This window comes from Taudactylus pleione, unplaced genomic scaffold (assembly GCF_031769625.1).
Source record: "Taudactylus pleione unplaced genomic scaffold, aTauple2 ptg000783l, whole genome shotgun sequence".
In the NCBI taxonomy this organism is placed as follows: domain Eukaryota; kingdom Metazoa; phylum Chordata; class Amphibia; order Anura; family Myobatrachidae; genus Taudactylus; species Taudactylus pleione.
In genome coordinates, this window is record NW_028285185.1 from 1,218,863 (window position 1) to 1,235,196 (window position 16,334).

The 16,334-nt window shown below is 50.5% G+C and overlaps 1 protein-coding gene across 1 annotated transcript in view; it reads right to left on the reverse strand.

The window, feature by feature from the left end:
• The window catches only part of MVB12A (multivesicular body subunit 12A), a 30,825-nt gene extending 20,347 nt beyond the window's left edge, over positions 1-10,478 (reverse strand). Inside the window, exons 1-3 of the mRNA XM_088457778.1 lie at positions 10,403-10,478; positions 5,108-5,209; positions 2,540-2,632 (exon numbers count right to left, since the gene is read on the reverse strand). Coding sequence (XP_088313904.1) covers positions 2,540-2,632; positions 5,108-5,182 — 168 coding nt within the window. The 5' untranslated portion in view covers positions 5,183-5,209; positions 10,403-10,478. The remainder of the gene's footprint in view (positions 1-2,539; positions 2,633-5,107; positions 5,210-10,402) is intronic.
• Between the last annotated feature and the right edge of the window lie 5,856 nt (positions 10,479-16,334).

Sequence of the window (16,334 nt, forward strand, 5' to 3'; positions counted from 1 at the left end):
CGGCATGACTAAGTGCAGCCACACACCGCACACGGCATGAGTAAGTGCAGCCACACACCGCACACGGCATGAGTAAGTGCAGCCACACACCGCACACGGCATGAGTAAGTGCAGCCACACACCGCACACGGCATGAGTAAGTGCAACCACACACCACACATGGCATGAGTAAGTGCAGCCGGACACCGCACATGACATGAGTAAGTGCAGCCGGACACCGCACATGGCATGAGTAAGTGCAGCCGGACACCGCACATGGCATGAGTAAGTGTAGCCACACACCGCACACAGCATAAGTGAAGCTACACACCGCGCACGGCATGAGTAAGTGCAGCCACACACCACGCACGGCATGAGTAAGTGCAGCCACACACCGCACATGGCATGAGTAAGTGCAGCCGGACACCGCATGAGTAAGTGCAGCCACACACCGCACAGGGCATGAGTAAGTGCAGTCACACCCCGCACATGGCATGAGTAAGTGCAGCTACACATTGCACACCGCATGAGTAAGTGCAGCCACACACCGCACACGGCATGAGTATGTGCAGTCACACACCGCACACGGCATGAGTAAGTGCAGCCACACACCGCACATGGCATGAGTAAGTGCAGCCACACACCGCACATGGCATGAGTAAGTGCAGTCACACACCGCACATGGCATGAGTAAGTGCAGCTACACATTGCACACCGCATGAGTAAGTGCAGCCACACACCGCACACGGCATGAGTAAGTGCAGCCACACACCGCACATGGCATGAGTATGTGCAGTCACACACCGCACACGGCATGAGTAAGTGCAGCCACACACCGCACATGGCATGAGTAAGTGCAGCCACACACCGCACATGGCATGAGTAAGTGCAGCCACACATCGCACATGGCATGAGTAAGTGCAGCCACACACCGCACATGGCATGAGTAAGTGCAGCCACACACCGCACATGGCATGTGTAAGTGCAGCTACACATTGCACACGGCATGAGTAAGTGCAGCCACACACCGCATGAGTAAGTGCAGCCACACACCGCACACGGCATGAGTAAGTGCAGCCACACACCGCACATGGCATGTGTAAGTGCATCCACACACCCACATGGCATGAGTAAGTGCAGCCACACACCGCATGAGTAAGTGCAGCCACACACCGCACATGGCATGGGTAAGTGCAGCCACACACCACACACGGCATGAGTAAGTGCAGCCACACACCGCACATGGCATGAGTAAGTGCAGCCACACACCGCACACGGCATGAGTAAGTGCAGCCACACATCGCACATGGCATGAGTAAGTGCAGCCAGACACCGCACATGGCATGAGTAAGTGCAGCTACACATTGCACACGGCATGATTAAGTGCAGCCACACACCACATATGTCGCAAGTAAATGCAGCAATGTGGTGCTGAGTGAGCTAATCCACATGCCACCACGTGCGCGTAAGTGCAGCGACATAGGGCTACATACAAAAAAATCTGTGAGCACAAGGTGAGATGAGGTTCGGTTGCCCTCGTTGCCATGCATTGCAACAGCACATCACTCGCTTATGGCTAATTGTTTTGACCCCTAAAGTTACACAAAAGAATTGTAGCACAGCAAATGCTATCACAGCAGTATACTCAGATCTGTACAATGCTCACCAACACCTATTCGCTTTTTTCATTTTGTGCAGTAGCCATGGGCAAATAAGAGTAAGGGCATGCTGGCCGAATGTGCAATCCATGATGACTACAAGAAAGACGCATATTTAGGACCATTAAGAGGCAGATACCAGTGGACTATGGGCCTGATTCAGAGATGTACACAATGCTGATATTTACGCAGATCCAGCGATTGTTTTGCGCTTACGGTCACACACAGGATTCATTCGCAAATTGAGTGACAGGTAGTCAGCGTTTGGAGGAGGTAGTAACGGGGGGTGGTTAGGTGAACGCAGGCGTGTCCGACCATTTAAACGCCATTTTATGGGCGTGTATATATTAGCTATTGCGATCTCCTTCGCAGCATGAGAGCTCTCTGCGTGTCAGGAGAGGCGCTGCGTGTTTGTGACAGGTCAGACCTGCCGCATAGGCTGCATGTCTGCCCGATCTGCCTCGATCCTACGGCTGTTTATGCTGCTGCGTGACGTCAGAAGGACATGACAAAGCCGCAGTGGGCGTCCCTATGCTCAGGTAACATTACCATATTTTTGCAGCTGCGTACGGTGTGAAATCGGAGAGGCCATTGCATTAGTGTCCTCCTCTGAACCAGGACCTATGATCCCTCTTGATATGCGGATTGTGCCATTTTCCTGCCTTAGGGGGGGATCATTTACTTCTCGACCAGCACACTACAAGCCTTATTGCATCTTCCTGAAGTAATCGAGTGGTACATTTGTACTGTTACCATTATTTAGGAGATACCATGAGAGCTTACAAATAGGCAGAGGCAATTCAACGGCAGCACTGGATTATCAAGTACACAGTTCACATTCTTGTACATATTTAGTTTTTTCTTTTTGTTGGTTTTAAAGAATAAATGTTAATAAATGTTACCTCTGGTGATGTGCTGCAGCAGAGATACAGCGCAGACTTCTGGTTAAATCCCTTTACAAAGTTAGCAGAAGCTCCTTCTGTGGTAGCTACAATCTGTTGAATGAACAAATATTACGAAGATAAAAAAAAAAATAGGGAAATAGGTTTCACACGTTTAGTATTGTCATAGATTACAGGTGTTCACTAAAGTGCAAGAGATCAAACTTTTTATACCTAAACTCACTCGGCTTATACACGTGTTGATGTGGCATACGCGTTTCCCCATATCTGTGTTCAGCACATCTTAAATACCCGTAAAAACAGTGGGCCTGATTCAGACCCGTTCGCTAGGAAGCAATCGCTCGGAGCGAGGGATGTTTTGAAATCTGCGTATGCATCGTATCGTGCTTGCGCTAACTAGTACGAGCGATCAAGAAACCCTCGCTCGCCCAGCATAGACAGTCCTGCTGAATGAGTGACAGGACAAGCCGTTTGTGAGTGGTAATAGGGGCAGGCCACTGGAAACGGGGGAGTGGGGTTGCGAACGCAGGCGTGCCTGAAAATCTTAACGCCGTTGCAGAGGCATGCATAAGTAACAGCCAGTGTCATAGGACACGTCACCTGGCTGGTTTTTACACTGAAGTGCTCGCAGTGCTTGCCGTAGGGTATGGTCTTCCACAAGCGCTGCGATCGCATACGATGGTACTCGTTGTACCAATGATTGCATACACTTCCTGAAGATGACGTGCGCAAGTGGGTGTCTTACGACAATTTGGTGGGCGTCTACATACACAAAGTGATCGCTTGCCAAGACATAGCGGGCGTGCTTATGCCTTGTCGTGCGATTGCCTGCCTTGACGTGGCTTAGCCGAATTTGCATACACTGGGAGTAAGAGAGTGCATCTAGCGAACGGGTCTGAATCAGGCCAGTGTCCGCTGAATGACAGAGTTAAGTACATGCTGAAACTATCGTGAACTATCGCTAGGAAAAGAAGCACAGCTTTCTATGTTGCTTTGACACTTAGCTGCCCAGGGGTTTCAGGTGGTCTCTGTGGCTCCCGGTGGCCTCCCCTCCATCTTGCCACTGGGGAGCAGGCTGCTGGGAGTCCCAGGGGCTGTTGGGAGGAGCAACGGCTGTTGGGAGGTGTAGTTCTCCCAGCACCCATCACGGTAGGTATACACTGACAATAGGGGGGGGGGCACACACCGTGGATCGCACACTCACACTGTACACACTCACTCATACACACTTACAAACACTAACAACCACACACACTACAGATGTGGCCTGCTACAGCTATGCTGCGTACGCAGCAAATTGCGCCACGCATGGCGTGTGCCCGCGAGCTGATAGGAATGCATGGGGCGATCACAGTGTACGACATAGCGTATGGGTAATTGCTTGGCGCGATGCATGCGCACTTTTGTAGTGCGATCAGCAAAGATGTAGCAGGACGTTGGATGCAGAAGACATTGCTTCGGAAGGTGAGTAATTAAGGACTAATTAAGCTAACTGGAAACTTCCAATTTCTTAATAGTCCTCTTGGGGGGGCTCTTTGGGGTGCTGCCGGGGTCCCAGGGTCCCTCTGATTTTTCCTAAATTTAATGATTTTAGGAAAAATTAGACTTGCTCTGGAGGTGCCATAATAAAAAATCTCCAGGCGCTAAAAACCTGAAAAACCCGCACCAGCAGCAAAAACCCTGCACCAGCAAGAAAAACCCTGCACCTAACTGACCAGCAAAAATCCCGCACCTGCAGGAAAGGCCTCGCAGGTGCTGGACTTTTGTTATTCTCGCACGCAATTGAATATGCTCCAAAATATGCCCAACCAGATACAAATATGTGTTACAGATTTCAGTGAAGTACAATATGCAATGAATATTACACATGAATGCCATGTAAACAAAACAAATTAGTTTTGATATAGTTTGGATTTGAATCACTCAGTATTTATTCAGAATTAAGATTTTATCATTTTAATGTGGCAGAAAAGACAGACAAGCTCACGTTCATATGTGCAATCCACCATTAAAAATAAGTTTTCCTCAGCTTATTGATATCACCCAATAAGTCAATGAGCCGCTCACAACTGTATCCAGCTCAACTAGCTAAAGCCGGGCACACATTACGCAATTATGGGCCCAATCCACTGATTATAATTGCCTAGAGTACTGTGACTAATAAACGATGATCGGACAGTCGGGCATGAAAAATCTTCCAACATCGATGCAGCTGGCAGTGCCGCAGTCGATCGCCCGACATTTCCCTGGTTCCTTCACAGGGGAGTGACGTGGAAATGTCTCCTCACCAGGGGAGGAAGCAGATATTGAGTGACATATCATATGGCCACGATTTCCGCTTGGTTTCAGGCTGTCAGATATAATGTTTGTCGGTCAATTTATGCCCAACATAAGTTGATCAGTGGAGGCCACATTTGCAGCATGTACTGACACAATAACTGAGGAGGAGCTGAGCAAAAACAAACCATTTTGGGCCAGACCAGTCCATTACTAAACTCAAACACATCTGCTGCTCTTGCATATGCCAGAAATGCAGGAAATAGTCCATTACAATCAAGAATTTCTTACTATATTGTAGGATTTTGGGCACGTTGATTGGCCAGATGTCCATGCCAGACTGGTGAGAGGCTTTGAAATTTCCATTTTTATTTTGATTAATCTGAAGAATCACTGAAACAAATATACAAATGTATTAGGAGTACAAGGACAAAAAAAAATAATAATGCATTCTATTATCCCTTCCCCAAAAGCCAACTCACACAGGTATCCTTCCCCCAAACAACCAGTTTCCCATATCACTCAATACCAAATATCAAATCTATTCAGCAATCAACCAGCTCCCTGTGTCACTAATATCCCTCTCCCAAACATCCATCTCCCTATGTCACTAATATCCCTCTCCCAAACACCCAGTTCCCTGTGTCACTAATATCCCTCTCCCAAACATCCATCTCCCTGTGTCACTAATATCCCTCTCCCAAACATCCAGTTCCCAGTGTCACTAATATCCCTCTCCCAAACACCCAGCTCCCTGTGTCACTAATATCCCTCTCCCAAACACCCAGCTCCCTGTGTCACTAGTATCCCTCTCCCAAACACCCAGCTCCCTGTGTCACTAGTATCCCTCTCCCAAACACCAAGCTCCCTGTGTCACTAATATCCCTCTCCCAAACACCCAGCTCCCTGTGTCACTAGTATCCATCTCCCAAACACCCAGCTCCCTGTGTCACTAATATACCTTTCCCAAACACCCAGCTCATTGTCACTAATATCCCTCTCCCAAACACCAAGCTCCCTGTGTCACTAATATCCCTCTCCCAAACACCCAGCTCCCTGTGTCACTAAATCACTCTCCCAAACACCCAGCTCCCTGTGTCACTAATATCCCTCTCCCAAACACCCAGTTCCCTGTGTCACTAATATCCCTCTCCCAAACACCAAGTTCCCTGTGTCACTAATATCCCTCTCCCAAACATCCATCTCCCTGTGTCACTATTATCCCTCTCCCAAACACCCAGTTCCCTGTGTCACTAATATCCCTCTCCCAAACACCCAGCTCCCTGTGTCACTAATATCCCTCTCCCAAACACCCAGCTCCCTGTGTCACTAATATCCCTCTCCCAAACACCCAGCTCATTGTCACTAATATCCTTCTCCCAAACACCAAGCTCATTGTCACTAATATCCCTCTCCCAAACACCCAGCTCCCTGTGTCACTAATATCCCTCTCCCAAACACCCAGCTCCCTGTGTCACTAATATCCCTCTCCCAAACACCCAGCTCCCTGTGTCACTAATATCCCTCTCCCAAACACCCAGCTCCCTGTGTCACTAATATCCCTCTCCCAAACACCCAGCTCATTGTCACTAATATCCCTCTCCCAAACACCCAGCTCATTGTCACTAATATCCCTCTCCCAAACACCCAGCTCATTGTCACTAATATCCCTCTCCCAAACACCCAGCTCCCTGTGTCACTAATATTCCACTCCCAAACACCCAGCTCCCTGTGTCAATAATATCCCTCTCCCAAACACCCAGCTCCCTGTGTCACTAATATCCCCCTCCCAAAAACCAAGCTCCCTGTGTCACTAATATCCCTCTCCCAAACACCCAGCTCCCTGTGTCACTAATATCCCTCTCCCAAACACCCAGCTCATTGTCACTAATATCCCTCTCCCAAACACCCAGCTCATTGTCACTAATATCCCTCTCCCAAACACCCAGCTCCCTGTGTCACTAATATCCCTCTCCCAAACACCAAGCTCCCTGTGTCACTAATATTCCACTCCCAAACACCCAGCTTCCTGTGTCACTATATATCCCTCTCCCAAACACCCAGCTCCCTGTGTCACTAATATACCTCTCCCAAACACCCAGCTCCCTGTGTCACTAATATCCCTCTCCCAGACACCCAGCTCCCTGTGTCACTAACATCCCTCTCCCAGACACCCAGCTCATTGTCACTAATATCCCTCTCCCAAACACCCAGCTCATTGTCACTAATATCCCTCTCCCAAACACCCAGCTCCCTGTGTCACTAATATCCCTCTCCCAAACACCCATCTCCCTGTTATACAGGGATGTGGTAACACAATGAGATGGTTGCTGGGAGAGGGATACTGGTGATACAGGGAGTTGGGTGTTTGGGAGAGGGATATTAGTTATACTAATATCCCTCTCCCAAAGTCACTAATATCCCTCTCTCAAACACCCAGCCTCCTGTATCACTAATATCCCTCTCCCAAACACTCAGCTCCTTGGGACAACAAAATACGAACCCCAAACTCACCACTGCTTGCGTCACTGGTATCTGTCTCCCAGCATTCAGCTTTCCGTATTACCAGTATCCCTCTCCCAACACTCATCTCCCCATGTCATCAGTATCCCTCTCCCAGCACCCGCCCCCTTGTGTCACCGGTATCCCTCCCCAAACAGCCATCAACCTGTTTCACCAGTATCCCTCTCCCAGCACCCATCTCCTCGTGTTAACCCCTCCCAGCACCCATCCCCCCATGTCACTGGTATTCCTCTCCAAGCAGCCATCTCCCTTTGTCACTGAATCAGAGCAGCCATCTCCCATGTCATCAGTATCCCTCTCTCAGCACCCATCTCCTCATGTTAATGGTATCCCTCTATCAGCACACGTCACCATTACATCTGTCCAAGCACCCATCTCCCCATGTCACGGCTATCTCTCTCTTAAATACCCATCTCCTAGCACCCATCTCTCCATGTCACCGGTGTTTCTCTCCAAGCACCCATCTCCCCATGTAACCGCTATCCCTTCCCAAACAAACATGTCCCAGTGTCACTGGTATCCCTTCCCTAGCACCCATTTCCCCATGATACCGGTATCATTCTCCCGATGTTACCAGTATCTCTCCTACCAACCATCTCCCCATGTCTCTGACATTTCTCTCTAAGCACCTGTCTTCCCATGTCACCGTTATCCCTCTCCCAAACACCCATCTCCCAAAGTCACCCATATCCCTTTCCCACCACCCATAACCCCATGTCACCGTTTTTCTCCAAGCACCCATCTCACCATGTCAACGCTATCTCTCTCCCAACAACCATCTCCCCATGTCACCGCTATCCCTCTCCCAACAACCATCTCCCCATGTCACCGCTATCTCTCTCCCAACAACCATCTCCCCATGTCACCGCTATCCCTCTCCCAACAACCATCTCCCCATGTCACCGCTATCCCTCTCCCAACAACCATCTCCCCATGTCACCGCTATCCCTCTCCCAACAACCATCTCCCCATGTCACCGCTATCCCTCTCCCAACAACCATCTCCCCATGTCACCGCTATCCCTCTCCCAACAACCATCTCCCCATGTCACCGCTATCTCTCTCCCAACAACCATCTCCCCATGTCACCGCTATCCCTCTCCGAACAACCATCTCCCCATGTCACGGCTATCCCTCTCCCAACAACCATCTCCCCATGTCACGGCTATCCCTCTCCCAATAACCATCTCCCCATGTCACGGCTATCCCTCTCCCAACAACCATCTCCCCATGTCACCGCTATCCCTCTCCCAACAACCATCTCCCCATGTCACCGCTATCCCTCTCCCAACAACCATCTCCCCATATCACCGCTATCCCTCTCCCAACAACCATCTCCCCATGTCACGGCTATCCCTCTCCCAACAACCATCTCCCCATGTCACGGCTATCCCTCTCCCAATAACCATCTCCCCATGTCACGGCTATCCCTCTCCCAACGACCATCTCCCCATGTCACCGCTATCCCTCTCCCAACAACCATCTCCCCATGTCACCGCTATCCCTCTCCCAACAACCATCTCCCCATATCACCGCTATCCCTCTCCCAACAACCATCTCCCCATGTCACGGCTATCCCTCTCCCAACAACCATCTCCCCATGTCACCGCTATCCCTCTCCCAACAACCATCTCCCCATGTCACCGCTATCTCTCTCCCAACAACCATCTCCCCATGTCACGGCTATCCCTCTCCCAACAACCATCTCCCCATGTCACCGCTATCCCTCTCCCAACAACCATCTCCCCATGTCACCGCTATCCCTCTCCCAACAACCATCTCCCCATGTCACCGCTATCCCTCTCCCAACAACCACCTCCCCATGTCACGTTATTTCACTCAGAGCACCCATCTCCCCATGTCACTGGTATCCCTTCCCTAGCATCCATCACCCCATGATACCGGTATCCTTCTCCCAGCACCCATCTGTGTCACCAGTATCCCTTTCCCACCACCAGCCTCCCCATGTCACCGGTATCCCATCCCTAGCACCCATCTACCCATTTCACAGGTATCCCTTCCCAGCACCCATTTCCCCATGTCACCGCTATCCCTCGCCTAGCACCCACCACCCCATGGCACCATTATCCCTCCCCTAGCACCAATGTCACCACTATCCCTCGCCTAGCACCCGCCTCCCCATGGCACCATTATCCCTCCCCTAGCACCCATGTCACCACTATCCCTCGCCTAGCACCCGCCTCCCCATGGCACCATTATCCCTCCCCTAGCACCCATGTCACCACTATCCCTCGCCTAGCACCCGCATCCCCATGTCATCAGTATCACTCCCCTAGCACCCATGTCACCGCTATCCCTCGCCTAGCACTCGCCTCCTCATGTCACCAGTATAACTCCCCTAGCACCCATGTTACCGCTATCCCTCGCCTAGCACCCGCGTCCCTGTGTCACCACTATCCTCCCCTAGCACCCATGTCACCGCTATCCTTCACCTAGCACCCGCATCCGCATGTCACCAGTATCCCTCCCCTAGCACCCATGTAACCGATATCCCTCCCCTAGCACCCATGTCACCGATATCCCTCGCCTAGCAGCCGTATCCCCATGTCACCAGTATCACTCCCCTAGCACCCATGTCACCGCTATCCCTCGTCTAGCACCCGCGTCCCCATGTCACCAGTATCCTCCCCTAGCACCCATGTCACCCCTATCCCTCGCCTAGCACCCGCGTCCCCATGTCACCAGTGTCATCCCCTAGCACCCATGTCACCGCTATCCCTCGCATAGCACCCGCGTCCCCATGTCACCAGTATCCCTACCTTAGCACCCATGTCACCGCTATCCCTCGCCTAGCACCCATGTCACCGCTATCCTTCGCCTAGCACCCATGTCACCGCTATCCTTCGCCTAGCACCCATGTCACCGCTATCCTTCGCCTAGCACCGGCGTCCCCATGTCACCAGTATCATCCCCCAAACACAGTTCCCCTGAAACAGACCAATCACCCCCAGCACTGTCACACACAGCTCCCTACCATTGTTTACAGCAGTGTAGAAGTATTCCGCTAGCCTCTTGATTAACCCTATAAATCATCGTCACTTACCTTCCACAACTCAGAGCCGTCAGGGGGGCCGGTTCCACAACTTCACCACTTCCTAGTTGGGAGTCACCTACAGAGCAGGTAAAGCTTCGGTAACTCCAGAAAACTACATTTACCGGCATGCACCAGTGCCAAACGGAACGCGCAGGCGCCCACTGACGGAACGGGTCTGGCCTACAGCGCATGCGCAATCCAAGCTGACAGCGTCAAGAATCATAGTGTCCGCTGCCACTGTTGCTGCTGCTAACACAGGCAGTAGTACAGAAATTCCGCCTATAACCTCAGACGTAGAATCACAAAAAGAGAACACATGGGGGCTGTAGTAAAAGTGTCCTGCAGATATGTTTGTCTTGCACACGCCTCTCCATCAAGCATGTAAATGTGGACACATCATATGATTCTTCTCCTGTGTAATACATGTACACTGGCTGTGCTGCTTGGTGAACAATATGTATTTCCTAACTACTGTAATATATATTCTGGGCCTGATTCAGACCTGCTTGCAAGCGGATTGATGGTTGTGCATGTGCAAGCCCCGTAGCAAGTGACAAATTTGCTCCGGGGCTCGCTACAAAGGGGGCGGCTGTCGATGTTGATCGACAGCTCGCCCCATTTTGTGGGGGGGTGGCTGGACAAATGGAGGTGTTCCTGAAGGAACGCCTGCCGTTTGTGGGCGGCCCTACTGACATCACTCGTGATGTCACTAGTGAACTTCCTACTATATTAGAGCCAGAAGCTCACTGGGGCTTGCGGCAGACGAGACCCTACCACAAGGGTCTCGTCGCAAGCCCGATGGTCCCGACCATCATCTGGCCGCTTGCAAAAGCTGTGGGTGGTCACAACGGCCGCCCTGATTCAGAGCGAGCGCTCGCTTTTTGCGAGCGGCTCTGAATCAGGGCCTCTATGTTATAAATTGTTTTTCTATGCAAATCCATTGATATCTATTAACTGTTGTTCCGAACGGGTTGTGTATGAAATACCGGCAGTTGGGAACGGGAATTAATGGATTCGGTCATTTTGGAGGGACTGGTAATAAGCGATATTGATGCGTGACTTAGCGAGGGGGTCACTGATACCCCCTTTCACACACCTAAACCCCGGGTTCTTGCATGTGAACGCGCATCGACCCGGGATTTAGGTAAGTATAAATGCAAACAACCTGGGACGAAGTTCCCGACCCTGCTCTTTACCAGGGTCGGGCTGAGACCCGGAGCGACAGAGTGCCCGTCGCTAGCCGGGTCTCGCGCATGCGCACGTCTGATCTGGCTCTGGTGCGCGCATACGCAGTGGCCAAACATCGACCCGCTCGCGAGCAGGTCTGCACTACCCTAGCTACTGCCCTGTGTCCAGCAGCACAATACTAAATTTTTTCCATAATTTTACAAAAGTTAAATACAGTACACTAAATTTATTACATGATTGTTTTGTACAGCTTTCAGAACATTGCACATAAAGTAATTGTATGGACAGGTGCAGTTTATAATGGTCTTCATTCTAGCGCCCTACACCTGTCACAAGCCATGCAGTTCCTCTTTCCTGCCTGGGGTGTCGCTCTCTGCTCTGGTGGTTCTAGCACATTCCGCTGATGCAGCACAGTGCTGAGATTCAGCCGTTTATATGTTAGAAGAACCAGAGCAGAGAGCGACACCTCAGGCAGGAAAGAGGAACTGCACAGGTTTTGATAGGTGCAGGGTACTAGAATGATCACTATATAAACTATAAAGTACAGGATCTCACCTACACTCACAACCCATCAGCTTTGAGAAAAACTACAAAAAAAAAGAAATGTAAAACTAAATACACTGTTTAGCAGGGTGGATGCCCCCAAACTCTACCCAGTAGGTCCATAATGTTCCCGCTAGGCTGTTTTAGCAGGGCGCCGAACCCTGCTCGCAGTCTAGTGAGAACACTAGGTCTGGGTATCTGAAATGAATAAAATTTGTCCCTAAACTTAAGGAGTAGACAAGGCTTCTCAAAATTAGGAAAATACATTATCAAAACCCCAAACAATTAATAATAAATTCACAATAATAGGAAAAAACAAAAGAGTTAATTACATTTTTACAGCCCTGATTGAATATGGATTTTAATATGGTCAGTTAAATAATGTACAGTACATGTTTTGCAGCATAGCATTGATTGGGTGTAACTGGGTAGTTACCGTGCATTCTCACGTAGGAGATCACATCATGGGTGTACTGACAGAATTGCAGTCTATCCAGAGGATGGTATGCAGAGATTGGGACACTCAGTCGCCCCTCTTGCTCTAAGGGTAGAGCTGGTGCAAATCTGTGTTGATGCTGATGACTGCTTCTGCCAGCAGAGTGATGGAGGCACAGCAGTTGTATAGATGCAGCATACCGGGAATGCTGGTGGATATTCGCAAATATCGGAACACATGAAGTGGCCGGAATAGTGACTGATATGCATGTGACCACCCACAGCTATAGCGAGCGGGCAGGAAGATGGTCGCAATGGTCAAGACCATCGCGACCATCGGGCTTGCGACGAGTCCCTTGTGGTAGGGTCTCGTTGCCGCAAGCCCTAGAGTGCTTTTGGCTCAAACAGAGCCGAAAGTACTCCCACTGACATCACTTGTGATGTCAGTGGGGCTGGCCCCAGACGGTAGGCGTTCCCATGGGAACGCCTCCATCTGGGCAGCCACGCCCCCAGCATGCCCACCAAAGGGCGTGCTGTCACTCAACATCGACAGCACGCCCCCTGTGGTACGAGACGGTTTGCCCCTCACTATCCGGGTCTCGCGCATGCGCACTGGGCCACCATCAACCCGCTGGTGAGCGCTCAGCGCTCACGAGCGGGTCTGAATCAGGCCCTCAGTATGTTATGCCACGGGCATGGCTCTTTAGGGTATAGTCCTGCAACAGCCATGGGGGCTGGTATTTCTTGGCTAGATGCGGCTTTGAGAGCTAGAATAACGGCTTGATGGGCCTGTGGGCCGTAAGATGAGATGCGGCCTTTGGGCCGTGCAGCAGCCTTGAGAGCTGGTATGCCTTGGCTTGCTGTGGCCGGTGGGACGTAGGATATGAAGCAGCCTTTGGGCCGTGCAGCAGCCGTGATGGCTGGTATGCCTTGGCTTGCTGTGGCCGGTGGGCCGTAGGATATGAAGTGGCCTTTGGACCGTGCAGCAGCCTTGAGGGCTGGTATGCTTTGGCTTGCTATGGCCAGTGGGCCGTATAATATGAAGTGGACTTTGGGCCGTGCAGCAGCCTTGAGGACTGAAGTAACTTGGGACGATGTGTCAGATGAAGATAGTGCTGTAGTGAAGACACTGGCGTGGGTACTCAAGATTGCATACTGAGGACCCTGGAGTGCAGCCTGTGCCACCGGGTTGACACAAGCAGCTGACGCTATAGTGCGGCCTGTGCCGCCAGGTTGACACAAGCTTCGCACGCTGGGCTGTGTACTCTGGACACTGATTCAGAGCCGCTCATAAGCGGCCGCTCGTTTGCTCTGAGTGATGTTCGCACAACTGCGCATGTGTATGGGTCGTAATGCGCAAAACAGTCATTGCAGTCGGAAATTGTGCACTCGCAAAACAGCGAGGGGCTGCTAATTTGATTAACAGAATGTACCGTTTGTGGGTGGTAACAGGGGAAGGTGCTTGAAAATGAGGGAGATCCGAACGCAGGCGTGCCAAACGGTCCAAAGGGCGTTTAATGGGAGTGCATAATTAGTAAAGGAGCGTCATCGACCACGTCACTTGGTTGTCTTTTAGCCTGAACTGCTCGCAGTGATAGCGGTAAGAAAATCCTACCACAAGCACTGCGAGCTGTTCTGATGCCTTTCGATGTTCCTGATTAATCTAATAAATACCGGAGATGACGTGTGTTGCGAACGGCAAAGGGGCGTCTTTACAAAATAGCGAGCGCATTTTTCGTTTGTTCGCTCAGACATAGAGGCGTCAACAAACCGCAAAGAGCGAGCGCTCAATTTAAATAGCCGGCCCCGTTTTTTAAACGACCGTCCGCAAATAGCGTCCGGCTCTGAATCAGGCCTTCGGTTGCATGTCTCAGTACATTTGTGATTCTGGTTGCTTACTGTAGTTGTCCCAAAATCTGTTGCTCACCCCATGACTTTCCCAAAGCAGCTCCTCTTCTATGGGATGCTCTTTTTTGCTTTTCCACCTCCGACTCATCTTTTCAGAGTAGATTTCCATGAGTCCTCTTACTCCCTGATCTCGTGTGCACTCTAGGTGCAGGGTGCTGATCAGTGAGGAGGGCATATTTATATTTTGAAGGACAAAATTTTAGACGTAATGTATGGCTACAACTACAGTAGCTGTAGCGCATACATCACGTATAAAATGTTGCCCTTAATAACTGAAATATGCCCTGCTCACTGATCAGCACCCTGCGCCTAGAGTGAGCACTCCCGATCGCCTCTATTTACTGTTTGGACTTCCATTTGGTCGCATCCGCTGCACTGGGGGAAAGTACCTGGAACTGGCTGGAGTATCCGGAGCTCTGATCAGGCTGTGTCCTATTTACCATCATTGGACTGTCAGGACTCCCATCCAGGTTGCTGCTGTGTGCCACTATCAGACTCCATTTTTTGAAATGCCTATATTTCATATATGTCTGTGAGTGCAACTTGTAAATTAAAACCTGTGTTTCCCTGAAGATTGCGCACTATGGGCCTGATTCAGACCCGCTCGCGAGTGCGCAGCGCTTGCAAGCGGGTCGATGGTCCCACACTGCGCATGCGAACGCCAGAACCGGCTCCGGCGTGCGCATGCACGAGCCCCAGCGAGCGGCGGCAGCTCTGTCGCTCCTGGGCTCACTACAAGACGGGGCTGTCGATATTGATTTGACAGCTTGCCCCGGTTTGTAGGCGGGTTGGGGGGTGGCTTACCAAACGGAGGCGTTCCCAAAGGGACGCCTGCCGTTTGGGGGCGGCCCCACTGACATCACGAGTGATGTCAGTGGTGAGCTTCCAGCTCTATTAGAGCCGGAAGCTCACTGGGGCTTGCGGCAGACGAGACCCTACCACAAGGGTCATGTCGCAAGCCTCGATGGTCACAATGGTCGGGACCATCGCGACCATCACCTGGCCGCTCGCTAAAGCTGTGGGTGGTCACCCACAGCTTAGCGAGTGGCCAGAAGGCGGCTCAAAAAAAAAAAAATGCTGCCCTGATTCAGAGCGTCCGGCTCTGCATCAGGGCCAATGTTCTGTGTTCTGTTCTATGCCTTCCTGAATCTGTGTAATTGAGTCTGCATGGTGGAATTTGAGACATTTTTTCAGATTATAAAACACAGAGAGAAAAGAAGTCATCCTGTTTCCTGATTGGCTGTACAGATGAATAAATTGTTGCCATAAAAACAACTATTTCATATAAAGGATTCAGATCATTTTATGGGTGATTATTGTTATTGTTATATTCTATTGGTGACATTTACACTCTTTGGACTGTGGTATATAGAGAGCGCCTGACTTTTGGTACAACATTGTATTCAATTTGTGTCACTTTTAGGTATTTTTGTGGATATTTACCTCCTTGCACTGATTGTGGCTGCACTCTGTATTTTATTGCGCATATTTGTCTATCATTTTTTATCTCCCTGGAACCTACCTGGCATCTTAAACATGTCTGCCCTGTAGTAGTTCAGGAGTCTAACCATAATATTCAGGAATTAGACGGACTTTAGTTAGTGCCCAAAGACTACTACTGTATCTCTGCTTCTTGGGCCCAGTTCAAGTTCCATAGTCTTTGTTCTCAGCTATTGGCTACTATATGTGTAGGAACTATATTAAAGGTATGCAATCGGGAAGCCGGCGGACCTAATCCCGATAGCCGGCTTCCCGACTGCTTTATCCCGGCGAGGGTTAAATGACAGGCGTCTAAATCTAGACGCCTGTCATTTTACCGACGCCGGGAGACCGGCGCCCGGCATCCCGATCGAAGTGATGCCAGGCG